At 41.8% G+C, this 18,186-nt stretch overlaps 1 protein-coding gene across 1 annotated transcript in view; it reads left to right on the top strand.

Annotated features, from left to right (window-relative positions):
• Positions 1-331: 331 nt before the first annotated feature.
• Positions 332-18,186, top strand: part of LOC121536132 (VPS10 domain-containing receptor SorCS1-like) — a 113,998-nt gene continuing 96,143 nt past the window's right edge. The window contains exon 1 of the mRNA XM_041843731.2: positions 332-589. Within this exon, the coding sequence (XP_041699665.1) occupies positions 332-589 (258 nt within the window). The remainder of the gene's footprint in view (positions 590-18,186) is intronic.

Here is an 18,186-nt window from a genome sequence, read left to right as displayed (position 1 = left end):
ATTTGATACAGTTGGAAAAGTACCAGAGGGTGAAGTTGTGGGGTTTTCAGAGAAGTCACCAGGTTGTCACCCCTTTAATGGCAGCTGTAAAGAAGTCAATGTTGCGGAATATTTAGCGCGCGTCTCAGGTGATGGGGAGGTAATAAATTCAGTGCGTAAATCCGAGCAGCCCTTTTCAAATAAATCACACACCCGTGGATTTGAAGAAAGTCAGCGCAGGGAGAAACTTTCCAGTTCTGAAGAGCTCTACCAGCATCAAAGTGGTTCGGACATAGATATTCCACCTGCCACCATCAATAAAGTAACCGTAAATAACACTAGACATAATACAATGAATTGTTTTGGAAGAGAAAATAGACTTAAACAACATGAGTTTGGAGAAAGTTTTAGGAGCCGTGGAAGGCGACGAAAGCGTAGCTTCCAGACGGCGGAGAGCAGAGCAACTTGGTCCGGATTCAGATGGAACGGTGAAGATGCGTCAACCTCCGATCAACATGATGAGTTTAAAGTCATTTGTTCTACATTCGCACTCACCGGGGATTCAGCTCATAACCAAGCCATGGTGCATTGGTCCGGCCAAAATAGCAGTGTAAGTCAAACTTGACAATGATGATTGCCTCCTTGCATTAGCCTATAGCACACGGAATAATCAATTTGAATGTATAACAATTTTCTGCATTTTAAAATAGTAATTTAGGTGGTGGACTTGGTCTTCTGAAGGGTCTATAATATGTAGTTAAGTAGTTGTGTGTAAGCCTCTAGTGCAAATCCTGGAGCTTGGTTAAAAATGTGAGGCATTGGAAGAGCATGGGCACTGACAATGCCCTGGCAGTGCAGACCAGTGCAGCAGGCGATTTAATGAGAGGATGCTGAAGAGCTGGATTGTGGAAATTGGAAACACACACAGAAAAACACACTCACTCCTTGATATCCTTCCTCTGCGCTTAAGGACTGCCCAGTTCAATTCAAACCACATGTTTTCAATGTGTTTCAAGTTCACAGACTCAAATTGCCTTGTAAAATGTTGATTTTGTGGCCAATATTTCTTTGTACCCTTACAAAAAAAGATTGCAGTTTTGAAACTGCAGTAAAAGTGCAGTAACTGCAGTTGACTGTGATATTTTAGATGCAGTAATTGCAAAATGTGTACAACAAAATGTTGTAAGTAAAAAAAGTAGATGTTGAACTGCATTTAGTCTGCACTCTAACTGCAGTTACACTGCAAAATTACTGCAGTAAAAAAAAACAGTGCTATTTTGGACGCAGTATTTGCAGCATACTCCAGTTATGCTGCACTCTAACTGCAGTTATACTGCACTCTGACTGCAATCTTTTTTCGTAAGGGTGGATTTTGAGGTGAGCTTGGGTTTATTGTCTTGCTGGAAGAGCCACTTGTGGCTATATTTTAGCCTCCTGGCAGAAGCAACCAGGTTTTTGGCTAAAATATCCTGTCACTTGGTAAAGTTAATGATGCCTTTGACCTTAACAAGGGCACCAGGGCCAGTGGAAGGAAAATAGCCCCATAGCGTCAAAGATCCACCACCATATTTTATAGTAGGTGTGGGGTTATTTTCCTTTGCCCTCAGAACAACCTCAATTCGTCGGGGCATGGACTCTACAAGGTGTCAAAAGCGTTCTACAGGGAGGCTGGCCCATGTTGACTCCAATGCTTCCCACAATTGTGTCAAGTTGACTGGGTGTCCTTTGGGTGGTGGACCATTCTTGATACACAAGGGAAATTGTTGAGCATGAAAAACCCAGCAGTGTTGCAGTTCTTGACACAAACCGGTGCGCTTGGCACCTACTACCATACTCCATTCAAAGGCACATAAATATTTTGTCTTGCCCATTCCCCCTCTGAATGGCACACAATCCACAATCCATGTCTCCATTGTCTCAAGGCTTAAAAATAATTATTTAACCTGTCTCTTCCCCTTTATCTACACTGATTAAAGTGGATTTAAGAAGTGACATCAATAAGGGATCATAGCTTTCACCTGGATTCACCTGGTCAGTCTATGTCATGGAAAGAGCAGATGTTCTTAATGTTTTGTATACTCAGTGTATAGCGTAATTCAGTACAGGTCTCATTTATATAATTTATGTTTTGCATAATTCTTACATACTTTATTGTTCTCATATGTGTATCCTTTTCATTTTCATTCAGCATTGGATTTAGTATTTAGTATTTATTAGGATCCCCAATTAGATCCTGCTGAGGCAGCGGCTACTCTTCCTGGGGTCCAAACAGGAAACAACATAACAAATAAAACACATAATATACATGAATATACATAGATAGCACTAGATTTACATTACAATTTAGTCATTCAGCAGATGCTCCCATCCAGAGCGACCCACAGCTAGTGCATTTATCTTAAGATAGCCAGGTGAGACAACCACATATCACAGTCGTATCCCAACCATGTATCACACACAGTGCATTCGGAAAGTATTTCAGACCCCTTAAGTTTTTCCACATTTTGTTACGTTACAGCCTTATTCTAAAATTGTCTCTCATCAATATACACACAATACCGCATAATGACAAAGCAAAAACAGGTTTCTAGAAATTGTTGCAAACAAAAGAAGGAGAATATTACATTTACATAAGTATTCAGACCCTTTACTCAGTACTTTGTTGAAGCACCTTTGGCAGCAATTACAGCCTCGAGTCTTCTTGGGTATGACGCTACAAGCTTGGCACACTTGTATTTGGGGAGTTTCTCCCATTCTTCATACAGATCCTCCAGCTATTTTCAGGTCTCTCCAGAGATTTTCGATCGGGTTCAAGTCCGGTCTCTGGCTGGGCCACTCAAGAGACTTGTCCTGAAGCCACCCCTGCTTTGTCTTGGCTGTGTGCTTAGGGTATTTGTCCTATTGGAAGGCGATCCTTCGCACCAGTCTAAGGTCCTGAGCGCTCTGGAACAGGTTTTCATCAAGGATCTCTCTGTACTTTGCTCTGTTCATCTTTCCCTCGATCCTGACTAGTCTCCCTGTCCCTGCTGCTGAAAAACATCCACACAGCATGATGCTGCCACCACCATGCTTCACCGTAGGGATGGTGCCAGGTTTCCTCCAGACATGACGCTTGGCATTCCGGCCAAAGAGTGCAATCTTGGTTTCGTCAGACCAGAGAATCTTGTTTCTCATGGTCTGAGTCCTTTAGGTGCCTTTTGGAAAACTCCAAGCGGGTTGTTATGTGCCTTTTACTGAGGAGTGGCTTCCGTCTGGCCACTCTACCATAAAGGCCTGATTGGTGGAGTGCTGCAGAGAAGGTTGTCCTTCTGGAAGGTTCTCCCATCTCCACAGAGGAACTCTGGAGCTCTGTCAGAGTGTCCATCGGGTTCTTGGTCACCTCCCTGATCAAGGCCCTTCTCCCCCGATTGCTCAGTTGGTCGGGGGGCCAGCTCTAGAAATAGTCTTGGTGGTTCCAAACTTCTTCCATTTAAGAATGATGGAGGCCATTGTGTTCTTGGGGACCTTCAATGCTGCAGACATTTTTTGGCACCCTTCCCCAGATCTGTCGCTCGACACAATCCTGTCTTGGAGGTCAAAGGACAATTTCTTTGACCTCGTGGCTTGGTTTTTATTCTGACATGCAATGTCAACTTTGTGACCTTATATAGACAGCTGTGTGCCTTTCCAAATGATGTCCAATCAATAGAATTTACCACAGGCGGATTCCAATCAAGTTGAAGAAACATATCAAGGATGATCAATGGAAACAGGATTCACCTGAGCTCAATTTCGAGTGTAATAGCAAAAAGTCGTAATACTAATGTAAATAAGGTATTTCTGTTTTTTATCTTTAATAAATGTGCAAACATTTCTAAAAGACGGTTTTTGTTTTGTCGTTATGTGTAGATTGATGAGGGAAAAAAGTAATTTTAACAATTTTAGAATAAGGCTGTAACGTAACAAAATGTGGAAAAGTCAAGGGGTCTGAATACTTTCAGAAGGCACTGTATATCATAAGATATCTTGTTATATACTATTATTTTGAAGACCAATGTATCCTTAACTACAATAACATTTTCAGTAACGGTTACATAAACTTTTTACTTGCTATGACTTTGATGTGTTTGTTTTGTCAACCTTGGTTGAATGCACTGACTGTAAAAAGGCCAGCTAAATGGTCAAAATGTAAATGTAAAAATTGCAAAGAACACTGGGTAATATGTCACTGCATGGTTAATTCCAGTAATATACTGTAAATTAGATTACAGTATCATTTTTGGTACCGCAAAATGGATTACCGTAAAATAGATTACAGTAGCTGTACATACAATAAATTACAGTAACTTACCTGCCAATTTCTGCCAGTAAGTTACTGTAATTCTACAGGAAATGTTTTACAGTGCACTATAACTCTCTGGATCTCTGACATTAACATATTTATTCAGCACAAACTCCTTCAAACTGGCCTTAACATCAAAAATAAAATATCCATCCTAAACATTTATTACATGTAACAAAATGTTGCACAACCAAAATCCTCAAAAGCCTGTATTTTCGCCTTTCATTACATTTGCAACCCCTAATTGAATATCCATTTTGATCTATGTTTCCCTGAACCTCTGTGAACCATATCATTTTAACTGGGTACCAAGAGTATATACAGTAGTTATCCAACATTTAGAAAGGACTCTGGCTAGGGATATCCTGATGCTATCATACATTTAGGAAAAGCTGAAATTTAAGATGCATTACAGACACCACTGTGGCGGACATTTCTCTGTTGTCAATTCTTGACGTGAAAAATCATCAGAAGCCCCTCACTTCTTCTTTGCGTGTATGCGTTTGCTCTAATAACTGTGGCAGCCTGCTGAGCCTTGAAGCTTCATCCTGCATGAGGGGGGTCTGATCAACGCTGGCAAGATAAGAAATCGAGTGGTTTTTTTTTCTACCCAGCCCAAAAGTAGCACCCGCTGAGCAGAGGATGCTTTCAAAAAACACTTTCAACTCATAGATGCCTTCTGAAATGTGGGTGCTCAGAGATAAAGGTCCAGGGTTGTGTGTGTTCTGTTGACAAACTCAAAGCTAATGTACCTTACCAGCAATGAGATTTGTCTAACTCTTATATAATGAATGCTCATTAGATGCTCGGTCTAAAAGCCTGCTTCCCCTCTCTGCAGCACACTCAGTGGGGCTAAGGTCCAACAGAAGTCTCCAAAATATGATTCACAGTTAGGGCTGTGATGGTCATTACATTTTATCAGCTGGTTATAATCATGCAAAAGACTGCCAATCTCACGGTAATTCATCATTCATTAAAATAAACATGTTTAGAATTTCCAGGCCTCCACGCATACAAGCTGCTGATGCCCGCTTTTGGAACATCTACATTTAAAAAAGTACAATAAATCAATGTAATATACACCATCACAATAAATCAATTTTTTTGTGGGTATTTTACCCCCTTTTTCTCCCCAATTTTGATCTTGTCTCATCGCTGCAACTCCCCAATGGGCTCAGGAGGCGAAGGTCGAGTCATGCGTTCTCCGAAAACATGACCCGCCAAACCACGCTTCTTAACACCGGCTGCTTAACCCGGAAGCCAGCCGCACCAATGTGTCGGAGGAAACTCCGTTCAACTGATAAGAGCGTCTGCTAAATGACTAAAAATGTACAAAAAAATGTAAAACTGACAACCGAAGTCAGCATGCAGGTGCCTGGCCTGCCACAAGGAGTCACTAGAGCGCGATGAGCCATGTAAAGCCCCCCCGGCCAAACCCTCCCCTAACCTGGACGACACTGGGCCAATTGTGCGCCGCCCTATGGGACTCCCGATCACGGCTGGTTGTGATACAGCCCGGGATCGAACTTGGGTCTGTAGTGACACCTCTAGCACTGCGATGCAGTGCCTTAGACCGCTGCGCAACTCGGGAGGCCCATCCATTATTTATTTTAGGCAGGTCTAAAGAAACATTATGATATGAAGAAAATACATTTCAGAAGAACAGAATATGAGTTGGCCTACTGTATGCTATCTGGCTATGCACCATGCCATAGGCTGTAGACTTGTTCATTTAGCAGACAAGATATGATTATAAGTCCTGTGCCATTATTTTATATTCTATGATTTTATAGTAAGAAGAATATAATTGAACTTAGTTGAATAAAATAGAAAGGATATTTTCCCATTCTGGAGCGAGTGTGTATGTGAAGTGGCTATGTTGATCGTAAAAGAGATAATTTGAAACAGGTCCTATATGCTAGATTTAGAGTTATTTGGCAACTTTAGTTGTGAATCATACAAACCTTATAATGTCTTAGAAATGCAAACATACTGTATATGGGCTGCATGATGCCACTATAGGCTATTGATTATTTGAGAAAGACAAGAAAAAAAAAGGATTGCACTCTGTTCCTTGCAATAGGCTGCACAAGCTGTTCTCTCAACATCAAGTGATCATATTTTCACCCATCAGACTATTCTCAATTTAATCTTGTCTTTAATAATATGAAAATTAGTTTAGATTTAGAATGGCCCATTATCAAATGGGCAGGAAGAGGGGCAGGGGAAAAAAATACATGTAATCCGTATGCACTGAAATAGCGAATGGAGGCCACTTTCCTGCTGGTTCGTTTTTCACTCACGCTGGGTAGGCTACTCCGGTTATTTCACTCCACACATCAACCACTGTTTGTGGAGCATGCAGGCTCTTGCTGCGGGACAGGTTTTATCCGCCCAAATTCTGTATGCCATGGGCTCTACATCCAATTTCGGAAACCAAGTGAAATCTTTTTGGGAATATCGATTCCAATATGTTTTCACAACGAAACATATTTCATAAAACTCTGCACGCTCGAGAAAGGAATGAAGGAAAGAAGGGCGGAGATGGAAACGCATGGTGGTGAGATATTTTGTAGCTAAAGGTAATGTGTCAGCCTATTAATTATGAAAATATAACAAATTCCCTATTACTAGCCTATTAAAAATCAAATACAAATTCACTGTAAGCCTGTATGCACAATCAATAAACAATCAATGAACCAACTGCATCGCCAAGGCCTATACGTTCTCTCCCAGACTCATGGATAAAAGGTTTGGAGCAGTATGCATAACAATACAGTCCACACTCAAAGGCGATTACTAGAATTTGTTTAATTTTGTATAGACCAATTATGTAACAAAGACATCTTAAATCAGTTTTTTAAATGCAGTAGGCTATGTATTGTACAATGGCACAATCATTATTTTAATTCAGGTATTTTGGGGGGCTTGGGCTCATACAGTGCATTCCGAAAGTATTCAGACCCCTTCCCTTTTTCCACATTTTGTTACATTACAGCCTTACTCTAAAATTGATTGCATAAAAAAACATACATTTACACACAATACGCCATAATGACGAAGCGAAAACAGGTTTTTAGACATTTTTGCAAATGTATTAACAATAAAAAAACAGAAATACCTTATTTGCATACGTTTTCAGACCCTCAGATCTTGCTGAGGCAGTGGCTACACTTCCTGGGGTCCAAACAGGAAACAACATAACAAATAAAACACATAATTACATGAATATACATAGATAGCACTAGATTTACATTACAATTTAGTCATTCAGCAGACGTGATTTCCGATTGCATTTGCATTGATGTCAGAGTCGTTAGAGGGAGAATAGAGCCCTGACTACCAGGCCATTAGCGACCTGATGATCGTTAGCGAGTTGGGTACTACCAATGCATATGCAGAATGCATAAGAGGAGATTACCGTGACTCAACGGTCACTTGGAATTTTACTGCGGTCATGACTCATGACTGCCGGTGTGGCAGTAATACTGTAACCACAACAGCCCTGGTCACTGTAACACATTGAATATGTCATGGTTGTAAAGGCAAATGACCAACTCTGGTGTTGCTAATGTAAAGTTGTGAATGGTAGATTGATGTTGCAAGAGTTAAGGCAAGAATGAGTGTTGATGCTGGTTGATGGAGCTGCCCATAAAAGAGTAATAATGGTTATGAGTTATTATAGATAATATAAAGTATGAGGGGCTGATTTATGTAATGTAAAGGCAAAATCAGAGACTGATGTAACGAACATAAGAAGGCGTTGTGCTGATGATGCTCTCGCTACTGTCAATATAATGTACAGTTATAAATATAACAACTTTTCCCTGAAGGAGGGAACGAGGTATAACATACTATGTAGAGTGAACGACCAATCGTATTCACATGAGGAAAACTGAAATCACGCCCAATGGGACAATGAATGCCGAGCCTGCACTCGGAAGCTCCGCCTTCCTGGCTACTATACCAGGGCTCACATCCATTTCCTCAATTCAGTACGGCTCTTCAGCGAGCCCAAATCCCCTGACAGTGTGGGGCCAAAATACACTAAATGACCCAAAGTATATGGAGACCTGCTCGTCAAACATCTCATTCCAAAATCATGGGCATTAATATGTAGTTGGTCCCCACGTTTGCTGCTAAAACAGCCTCCACTCTTCTGGGAAGGATTTCCACTAGATGTAGGAACATTGCTGCGGGGACTTGCGTCCATTCAGCCACAAGAGCATTAGTGAGGAAAGGCACTGATGTTGGGCGATTAGGCCTAGCTTGCAGTCGGCATTCCAATTCATCCCAAAGGTGTTCGATGGGGTTGAGGTCAGGGCTCTGTGCAGGCCAGTCAAGTTCTTCCACACCGATCTCGACAAACAATTTTTGTATGGGCCTTGCTTTGTGCATGGGGGGCATTGTCATGCTGAAACAGAAAAGGGCCTTCCCCAAACTGTTGCCACAAAGTTGGAAACACAGAATCATCTAGAATGTCATTGTATGCTGTAACGTTAAGATTTTCCTTCACTGGAACTAAGGGGCCTAGCCCGAACCGTACCAGACCATTATTCCTCCTCCACCAAACATTACAGTTGGCACTATGCATTGGGGCAGGTAGCGTTCTCCTGGCTTCCGCCAAACCCAGATTTGTCCTTTGGACTGCCGGATGGTGAAGTGTGATTCATCACTCCAGAGAATGCGTTTCCACTGCTCCAGAGTCCAATGGCGGCAAGCTTTACACCACTCCAGCCAACGCTTGGCATTGAGCATGGTGATCTTAGGCTTGTGTGCGGCTGCTCGGCCATGGAAACTCATTTCAAGAAGCTCCTGACTAAGTTTTTGTGCTGACGTTGCTTCCAGAGGCAGTTTGGAACTCGGTAGTGAGTGTTGCAACCGAGGACAGACGACTTTTACGCGCTACATGCTTCAGTACTCGGCGGTCCCGTTAAAAGTACGAATCGCAAATTAAAAGTATGAATCACGGAGTATCGTAGCACAATTAGGTGCAAAAACTCGACATACCCAATCGCGGCCCACTTTTTGGAAGCGAACCACTCGATTTCATCCCTACGTTATATCGGCATCGAACATGTCAGCCTCCCTAGGAGAGGGGGTGAACTCAACAACTTACTGCTAAAACAAGAGGCTGCCTGGATCTTTAATTTAAAGACCCTTTATCCCTTCGGTCTCAACTTAGACTTTGATTTGAAGCCATTCTTGTGATTATTGTGATTTTGCTATTCATTGTACATTTTTGTGGGCCTACGTAGCCAAGTTGTATCTATGATCGTATGCTATCTATTCATGTTTTTTGTATGTTCTGTTTATCTCTTAATTAACCAATGATATCAGGCCACACCCGGCCATGATTACAGACACCTGTGTGTGTCCTTTGACACTATATAAACTAGTGACCCGCAGTGTTTGTCATTATACCCTGATGAAGACAGCTTGTCTGTCGAAACGTTGGTTATTAGGTTATTCAATTATTGCATTTGAGCTCCTAGAGTGTGCGGCTCTCCTTTTCTTTTTCAAGTGTTCTACTCCGTTAGCCAGCACCTCGCCTAAATAGGTGTGCGGTTCTTTCGCCTCCATATTAGCTACCACTTCGCAGCTGAGCCGTTTTTGCTCCTAGCTGTTTCCACTTCACAATAACAGCACTTGTTGACCAGGGCAGAAATTTGACGAACTGACTTGTTGGAATGGTGGCATCCTATGACGGTGGCATGTTGAAAGTCGCTGAGCTCGTCAGTAAGGCCATTCTACTGCCAATGTTTGTCTATGGAGATTGCATGGCGGTGTGTTCGATTTCATTCACCTGTCAGCAACGGGTGTGGCTGAAATTGCCGAATCCACTAATTTGAAGGGATGCCCACATACTTTTGAATATATAGTGTATGTTATACCTCGTTCCCTTCTTCAGGGAACAGTAGTTATATTCATAACTGTACGTTCCCTTTCAGTAGGTCACTCGGTATAACATACTATGGGGACATACAGTACAATCACGCCCAACGCCGGCTCAGAGGGTACCAAACTAGGAGGCCCACGGTAGCCCAAGCATGAACAGGTTCCACCGGCTCCAAAAAGGGGTTACAGAAGCCACCTTTTTCCCTAATACTTACCAGAGAAACCTGAACTGTCAGAGCCCCATATAGGGAACTAGAACCTGCTGCAACTTGGCTATGCACACTGACACCCTGCCACTGCACCCCAAGTCGATAGACCCCACGGTTCCAAGAACAATACTTACCTTGCGAGCAGTGGTGTAAAGTACTTAAGTAAAAATACTTTAAAGTACTACTTAAGTCGTTTCTTTGGTTATCTGTACTTTACTTTACTATTTATATTTTTGCCAACTTGTACTTTTACTTCACTACATTCCTAAAGAAAATAATGTACACTGACACCCAAAAGTACTCGTAAACATTTTGACAGGAAAATGGTCCAATTCACACACTTATCAAGAGAACATCCCTGGTCATCCCTACTGCCTCTGATCTGGCGGACTCACTAAACACAAATGCTTTGTTTGTAAATTATGTCTGAGTGTTGGAATGTGCCCCTGGCTATCCGCCAATAAAAATAAAAGATATATAATTTTGCCATCTGGTTTGCTTAATATAAGGTATTTGAAATGGTTTATACTTTTACTTTTACTTTTGATACTTAAGTACATTTTATCAATTCCATGTACTTTTGATACTTAAGTATATTTAAAACCAAATACTTTTAGACTTTTACTCAAGTAGTATTTTACTGGGTGACTTTCACTTTTACTTGAGTCATTTTCTATTAAGGCATCTTTACTTTTACTCAAGTATGACAATTGAGTTATTTTTCTACCACTGCTTGCGAGCCTGAAATGTCAGAACTAGTTCAAGGAACCGCAAGTCCAAAACAACAGAACACCTGTTGTGACTTGGTAAAACACATACGCGTTGCATAGCATCGACCAGAGTCGATGAATCAGGGCAGCCCGAGGATCAAACACACAGGAACCTGCAGTAACCTAGAAACTGTGTACTGGCGCGGTGCCATGGCAGCCCAAGGCTCAAACCATGGACATGATTAAAACCATTAGATTGTGATAGTGCTGACGTCATCCAAGTATTCCTTACGGAAATCTCCCGATGGCGCATGAAGCCAGAAGTATTTGAATTTTAAGCTTGCCATATTGCTGAATGGGGCTGAATGGCACCAAAAAATTGCAAAGGATCATGGTCGATGTAGTCATTTTCATCCTGCCTGAGCGAGTCAACCTAAATGTCTATGGCATGAGGGCGCGAGCCTCCTCGTAGCCTGCCGGCCCGTGATTGGTGTGACGACAAATGTAGTAGTCAGAATGGATCACTATTTAATTAAATATCTCGATTTGTAGCGAACTTTAAAATACTTCACCATGGGGATCAAACTAGATCATAATAAACGTCTGTCTAAAAAAATGTGTTTGGCCGTTCTGGCGATCGTTATTTACATAGGCTTTCTAAGGCAGACGAGGGCTTTTGGCACAGCTAGGTTGCTACGCAGTAGCCAACCAGCAGAGCTTGTGACTTCACGCTCCAGACCAGACACTGGAGGCCTAGTTCAAACCCACATGAAACTGTGGTAACCCTGATAATGCACATTTTACACTCTGCCACACCCAAAGGCAGCCCAAGGCTCAAACCCACAGGGAATTGTGGTAACCTGGATAAATGCACAACCTGCGCGCCGCCTAACACCCACTCCCGGATCTATGGACGTGAACCAATCGCTGGGATGCACCGACTGCAATAGCTGGCGAAGTGTGAGCATTTTGAACTTGCAAACCTTGAGGTGCTTGTTTAAAACATGCAAGTCCAGGATGGGACGCAACGTTCCATCGCTCTTGGGAATTAAGAAGTACTGGCTGTACCAACCGCTCTGTCACCACCTGAATAGCTTGCTTTTGAAGGAGAGAGGAAATCTCCTCTCTCAAGACAGGCGCTAGGACATTGGGGACCATTGACATAATGACACCACGAAAAGGAGGAGGACGAACAGCAAACTGCAGACCGTACCTCCTTGTCACCATCCTCATCACCCATGGTGAAACTACGCATGCCCGTACATTATCTCCTGAAGGGGCAGTGCACCACCCTGAGGACTGAGATAAAACAATTTTTTTGTTAAGCTTGTTTTTATATCCACCGCTCTTGACAACCGTGTGTCTGAATGTGGGGAAGGAACTGTGTTTATTATGCCCACACCTGGACAATACGGCACTCTCAATACCCCTGAACACCGAGGAACCTTGGGTAGAAACAATGTGCTTTCGTGGTACATCAGATAACTCTCTGCCACCCCAGATAACTCTAGCTAGCAATAAAAGCAGATTCAAAAAACAGATAAAATAACCCCTTATGGCACGACGGGGACTGTGAAGAGACGCATTTTAACGCATTTTATATTGTATTTTGCGTTGCATTATGCATTGTATAATGTACAGAGCATTCGGAAAGTATTCAGACCCCTTGACTTTTTCCACATTTTGTTACGTTACAGCCTTATTCTAAAATTGATTAAATTATATTTTTTCTTGATCATTCGACACACAATAACTCATAATGAAAGAGTGAAAACAGGATTTTAGAGATTTTAGCAAAATGTATTAAAAATAAAAAACAGAAATACCTTGTTTACATAAGTATTCAGACCCTTTGCTATGAGACTCAAAATTGAGCTCTTTTCATTGAGCTGTTTCCATTGATCATCCTTGAGATGTTTCTACAACTTGATTGGAGTCCAAAATTCAATTGATATGACATGATTTGGAAAGGCACACACCTGTCTATATTATGTCCCACAGTTGACAGTGCATGTCAGAGCAAAAACCAAGCCATGAGGTCAAAGAAATTGTCCATACAGCTCCAAGACAGGATTGTGTCGAACCACAGATCTGGGGAAGGGTGCCAAAAAATGCCTGCAGCATTGAAGTTCCCCCACATTTCAGAAGGCATCTATGAGTTGAAAGTGTTTTTTGAAAGCATCCTCTGCTCAGCGGGTGCTACTTTTGGGCTGGGTAGAAAACAAACCCACTCGATTTCTTATCTTGCCAGCGTTGATCAGACCCCCCTCATGCAGGATGAAGCTTCGAGGCTCAGCAGGCTGCCACAGTTATTAGAGCAAACGCATACATGCAAAGAAGAAGTGAGGGGCTTCTGATGATTTTTCACGTCAAGACAACAGAGAAATGTCCGCCACAGTGGTGTCTGTAATGCATCTTAAATTTCAGCTTTTCCTTAATGTATGATAGCATCAGGATATCCCTAGCCAGAGTCCTTTCTAAATGTTGGATAACTACTGTATATACTATTGGTACCCAGTTAAAATGATATGGTTCACAGATGTTCAGGGAAACATAGATCAAAATGGATATTCAATTAGGGGTTGCAAATGTAATGAAAGACGGAAATACAGGCTTTTGAGGATTTTGGTTGTGCAACATTTTGTTATATGTAATAAATGTTTAGGATGGATATTTTATTTTTAATGTTAAGGCCAGTTTGAAGGAGTTTGTGCTGAATAAATATGTTAATGTCAGAGATCCAGAGAGTTATAGTGCACTGTAAAACATTTCTTGAAAAATTACAGTAACTTACTGGCAGAAATTGGCAGGTAAGTTACTGTAATTTATTTTACGTACAGCTACTGTAATCTATTTTACGGTAATCAATTTTGCGGTACCAAAAATGTTACTGTAATCTAATTTACAGTATATTACTGGAATTACCCATGCAGTGACATATTACCCAGTGTTCTTTGCAATTTTACATTTACATTTTGACCATTTAGCTGGCCTTTTTACAGTCAGTGCATTCAATCAAGGTTGACAAAACAAACACATCACAGTCATAGCAAGTAAAACGTTTATGTAACCGTTACTGAAAATGTTGTTGTAGTTAAGGATACATTGGTCTTCAAAATAATAGTCATTACACAAAGATATCTTATGATATACAGTGTCTTTGGGAAAGTATTCAGACCGTTTGACTTTTCCACATTTTGTTACGTTACAGCCTTATTCTAAAATTGATAAAATTACTTTTTTCCCTCATCAATCTACACATAACGACAAAGCAAAAACCGGCTTTTAGAAATGTTTGCACATTTATTAAAGATAAAAAACAGAAATACCTTATTTACATAAGTATTAAGACTTTTTGCTATTACACTCGAAATTGAGCTCAGGTGAATCCTGTTTCCATTGATCATCCTTGATATGTTTCTACAACTTGATTGGAGTCCACCTGTGGTAAATTCTATTGATTGGACATCATTTGGAAAGGCACACACCTGTCTATATAAGGTCCCACAGTTGACATTGCATGTCAGAATAAAAACCAAGCCATGAGGTCAAAGAAATTGTCCTTTGACCTCCAAGACAGGATTGTGTCGAGCCACAGATCTGGGGAAGGGTGGTCAAAAAATTTCTGCAGCATTGAAGGTCCCCATGAACACAATGGCCTCCATCATTCTTAAATGGAAGTTTGGAACCACCAAGACTATTTCTAGAGCTGGCCCCCCGATCAAATGAGCAATTGGGGGAGAAGGGCCTTGATCAGGGAGGTGACCAAGAACCCGATGGTCACTCTGACAGAGCTCCAGAGTTCATCTGTGGAGATGGGAGAACATTCCAGGACGAAAACCATCTCTGCAGCACTCCACCAATCAGGCCTTTATGGTAGAGTGGCCAGACGGAAGCCACTCCTCAGTAAAAGGCACATGACAGCCCGCTTGGAGTTTGCCAAAAGGCACCAAAAGACTCTCAGACCATGAGAAACAATATTCTCTGGTCTGATGAAACCAAGATTGAACTCTTTGGCCTGAATGCCAAGTGTCACGTCTGGAGGAAACCTGGCTCCATCCCTACGGTGAAGCATGGTGGTGGCAGCATCATGCTGTGTGGATATTTTTCAGCAGCAGGGACTGGGAGACTAGTCAGGATCGAGGGAAAGATGAACGGAGCAAAGTACAGAGAGATCTTTGATAAAAACCTGCTCCAGAGCGCTCAGGATCTCAGACTGGGGCAAAGGATGACCTTCCAATAGGACAACAACCCTAAGCACACAGCCAAGACAACGCAGGAGTGGCTTTGGGACAAGTCTCGGAATGTCCTTGAGTGGCCCAGCCAGAGCCTGGACTTGAACCCGATCAAACATCTCTGGAGTTAGCTGAAAATAGCTGTGCAGCAACTCTCCCCATTCAACCTGACAGAGCTTGAGAGTATCTGCAGAGAAGAATGGGAGAAACTCCTCAAATACAGGTGTGCCAAGCTTGTAGCGTCATACCCAAGAAGACTCTAGGCTGTGATCGCTGCCAAAGGTGCTTCAACAAAGTACTGAGTAAAGGGTCTGAATACTTATGTAAATGTGATATCTCATTATGGGGTATTTGTGTAGATTGACGAGGGGGAAAAAAACTATTTAATCCATTTCAGAATAAGGCTGTAACGTAACAAAATGTGGAAAAAGTCAAGGGGTCTGAATACTTTCCGAATGCACTGTATCTCTGACTATCTCTGTATAGGGAAATACAATACTGAGATATTCACAGTAACTTGGTGCCAGAGCAATGAAACACAGTGCAATATAGTAAAAGTTACAATTAAACTGTAAGATAAAATAATCTACAGTATTTTACTGTAATTACAAGGGATTAGAGCAAGCAGGTTGGCTGTATACATTTACATATTATTGAATACTAGGCGCTTTATATCACTTGCGCTACTAGAGGCCTAAACAAAGGCTTCCAAACTGGCTGTGATTACAAATAGACATAGGTAAACATTCAACCATTAAAAGGTTTAAGAACTGCTATCACTCTGATTCGTATGAAAAATGTATGCACTCACTAACTGTAAGTCGCTCTGGATAAGAGCGTCTGCTAAATGACTAAAATGTAAATGTAAAATCTGTTCCCTATATACATACACATTTGATTGTTGTGGAACTACTACCACATATCACTTAAATTGCACCCGCTATATTTACAGATATTCAGACATTATTTTGTGAACGATAAAGCTCTCAGTTGACAGTAGTGAATGTCAGAAGATACTAACATGGCTTGAGGAGGCATATACATTATTTCAGTGATCTAGAGTATTCTGTTGTTGTCAAGCAATCCTACTTTAAGCTCTCACGGTGTGGCATGCTTTGAAATCCTGGTGGTTATGAGAGTCGTGCGAGGACATTACTCATTTATCTTTGCAATATTCTACAGTGAAGTCACTTTATAATTCATGATCCAGTTGACCTGTTATCCATAGGAGAGAAAATAGCTCTGACTTCAAAAAATCCAGCCCTCTGGTCTACCAGGAAACACTGTCTGTGTGAATAAAGATATATAAATTGATGTGGTAGACAAAAGAACGCCAATAATACAGGTGGAGGTTGTATGGTTGAGAGCACTGAGCTTGTGTTTGTACAAACAGACAAAGCTTGAAACAGAAATATATAGCTTGTGTAAAGAATGACAGTTTATGCATTTTATGCAGTGTATATTCTTGTAAAAGGAGGTCCATCCAGTAAAAGATAGGTAATTAGTCCCACATTTCAGATAGATTGTAACTTCCATCAATGTAATTGTCTGTATCACTTCCAATCCCCCATATGTTTTTTTTTCTCGCAAATACAGTGGGGAGAACAAGTATTTGATACACTGCAGATTTTGCAGGTTTTCCTACTTACAAAGCATGTAGAGGTCTGTCATTTTTATCATAGGTACACTTCAACTGTGAGAGACGGAATCTAAAACAAAAATCCAGAAAATCACATTGTATGATTTTTAAGTAATTCATTTGCATTTTATTGCATGACATAAGTATTTGATACATCAGAAAAGCAGAACTTAATATTTGGTACAGAAACCTTTGTTTGCAAATACAGCGATCATACGTTTCCTGTAGGTCTTGACCAGGTTTGCACACACTTCAGCAGGGATTTTGGCCCACTCCTCCATACAGACCTTCGCCAGATCCTTCAGGTTTCGGGGCTGTCGCTGGGCAATACGGACTTTCAGCTCCCTCCAAAGATTTTCTATTGAGTTCAGGTCTGGAGACTGGCTAGGCCACTCCAGGACCTTGAGATGCTTCTTACGGAGCCACTCCTTAGTTGCCCTGGCTGTGTGTTTCGAGTCGTTGTCATGCTGGAAGACCCAGCCACGACCCATCTTCAATGCTCTTACTGAGGGAAGGAGGTTGTTGGCCAAGATCTAGCGATACATGGCCCCATCCATCCTCCCCTTAATACGGTGCAGTCGTCCTGTCCCCTTTGCAGAAAAGCATCCCCAAAGAATGATGTTTCCACATCCATGCTTCACGGTTGGGATGGTGTTCTTGGGGTTGTACTCATCCTTCTTCTTCCTCCAAACATGGCGAGTGGAGTTTAGACCAAAAGGCTCTCTTTTTGTCTCATCAGACCACATGACCTTCTCCCATTCCTCCTTTGGATCATCCAGATGGTCATTGGCAAACTTCAGACAGGCCTGGACATGCGCTGGCTTGAGCAGGGGGACCTTGCGTGCGCTGCAGGATTTTAATCCATGACGGTGTAGTGTGTTACTAATGTTTTTCTTTGAGACTGTGGTCCCAGCTCTCTTCAGGTCATTGACCAGGTCCTGCCGTGTAGTTCTGGGCTGATCCCTCACCTTCCTCATGATCATTGATGCCACACGAGGTGAGATCTTACATGGAGCCTCAGACCGAGGATGATTGACCGTCATCTTGAACTTCTTCCATTTTCTAATAATTGCGCCAACAGTTGTTGCCTTCTCACCAAGCTGCTTGCCTATTGTCCTGTAGTCCATCCCAGCCTTATGCAGGTCTACAATTTTATCCCTGATGTCCTTACACAGCTCTCTGGTCTTGGCCATTG

This window comes from Coregonus clupeaformis, chromosome 1, assembly GCF_020615455.1.
Source record: "Coregonus clupeaformis isolate EN_2021a chromosome 1, ASM2061545v1, whole genome shotgun sequence".
Taxonomy (NCBI): domain Eukaryota; kingdom Metazoa; phylum Chordata; class Actinopteri; order Salmoniformes; family Salmonidae; genus Coregonus; species Coregonus clupeaformis.
This window is presented reverse-complemented; position numbering and strand designations above follow the sequence as displayed.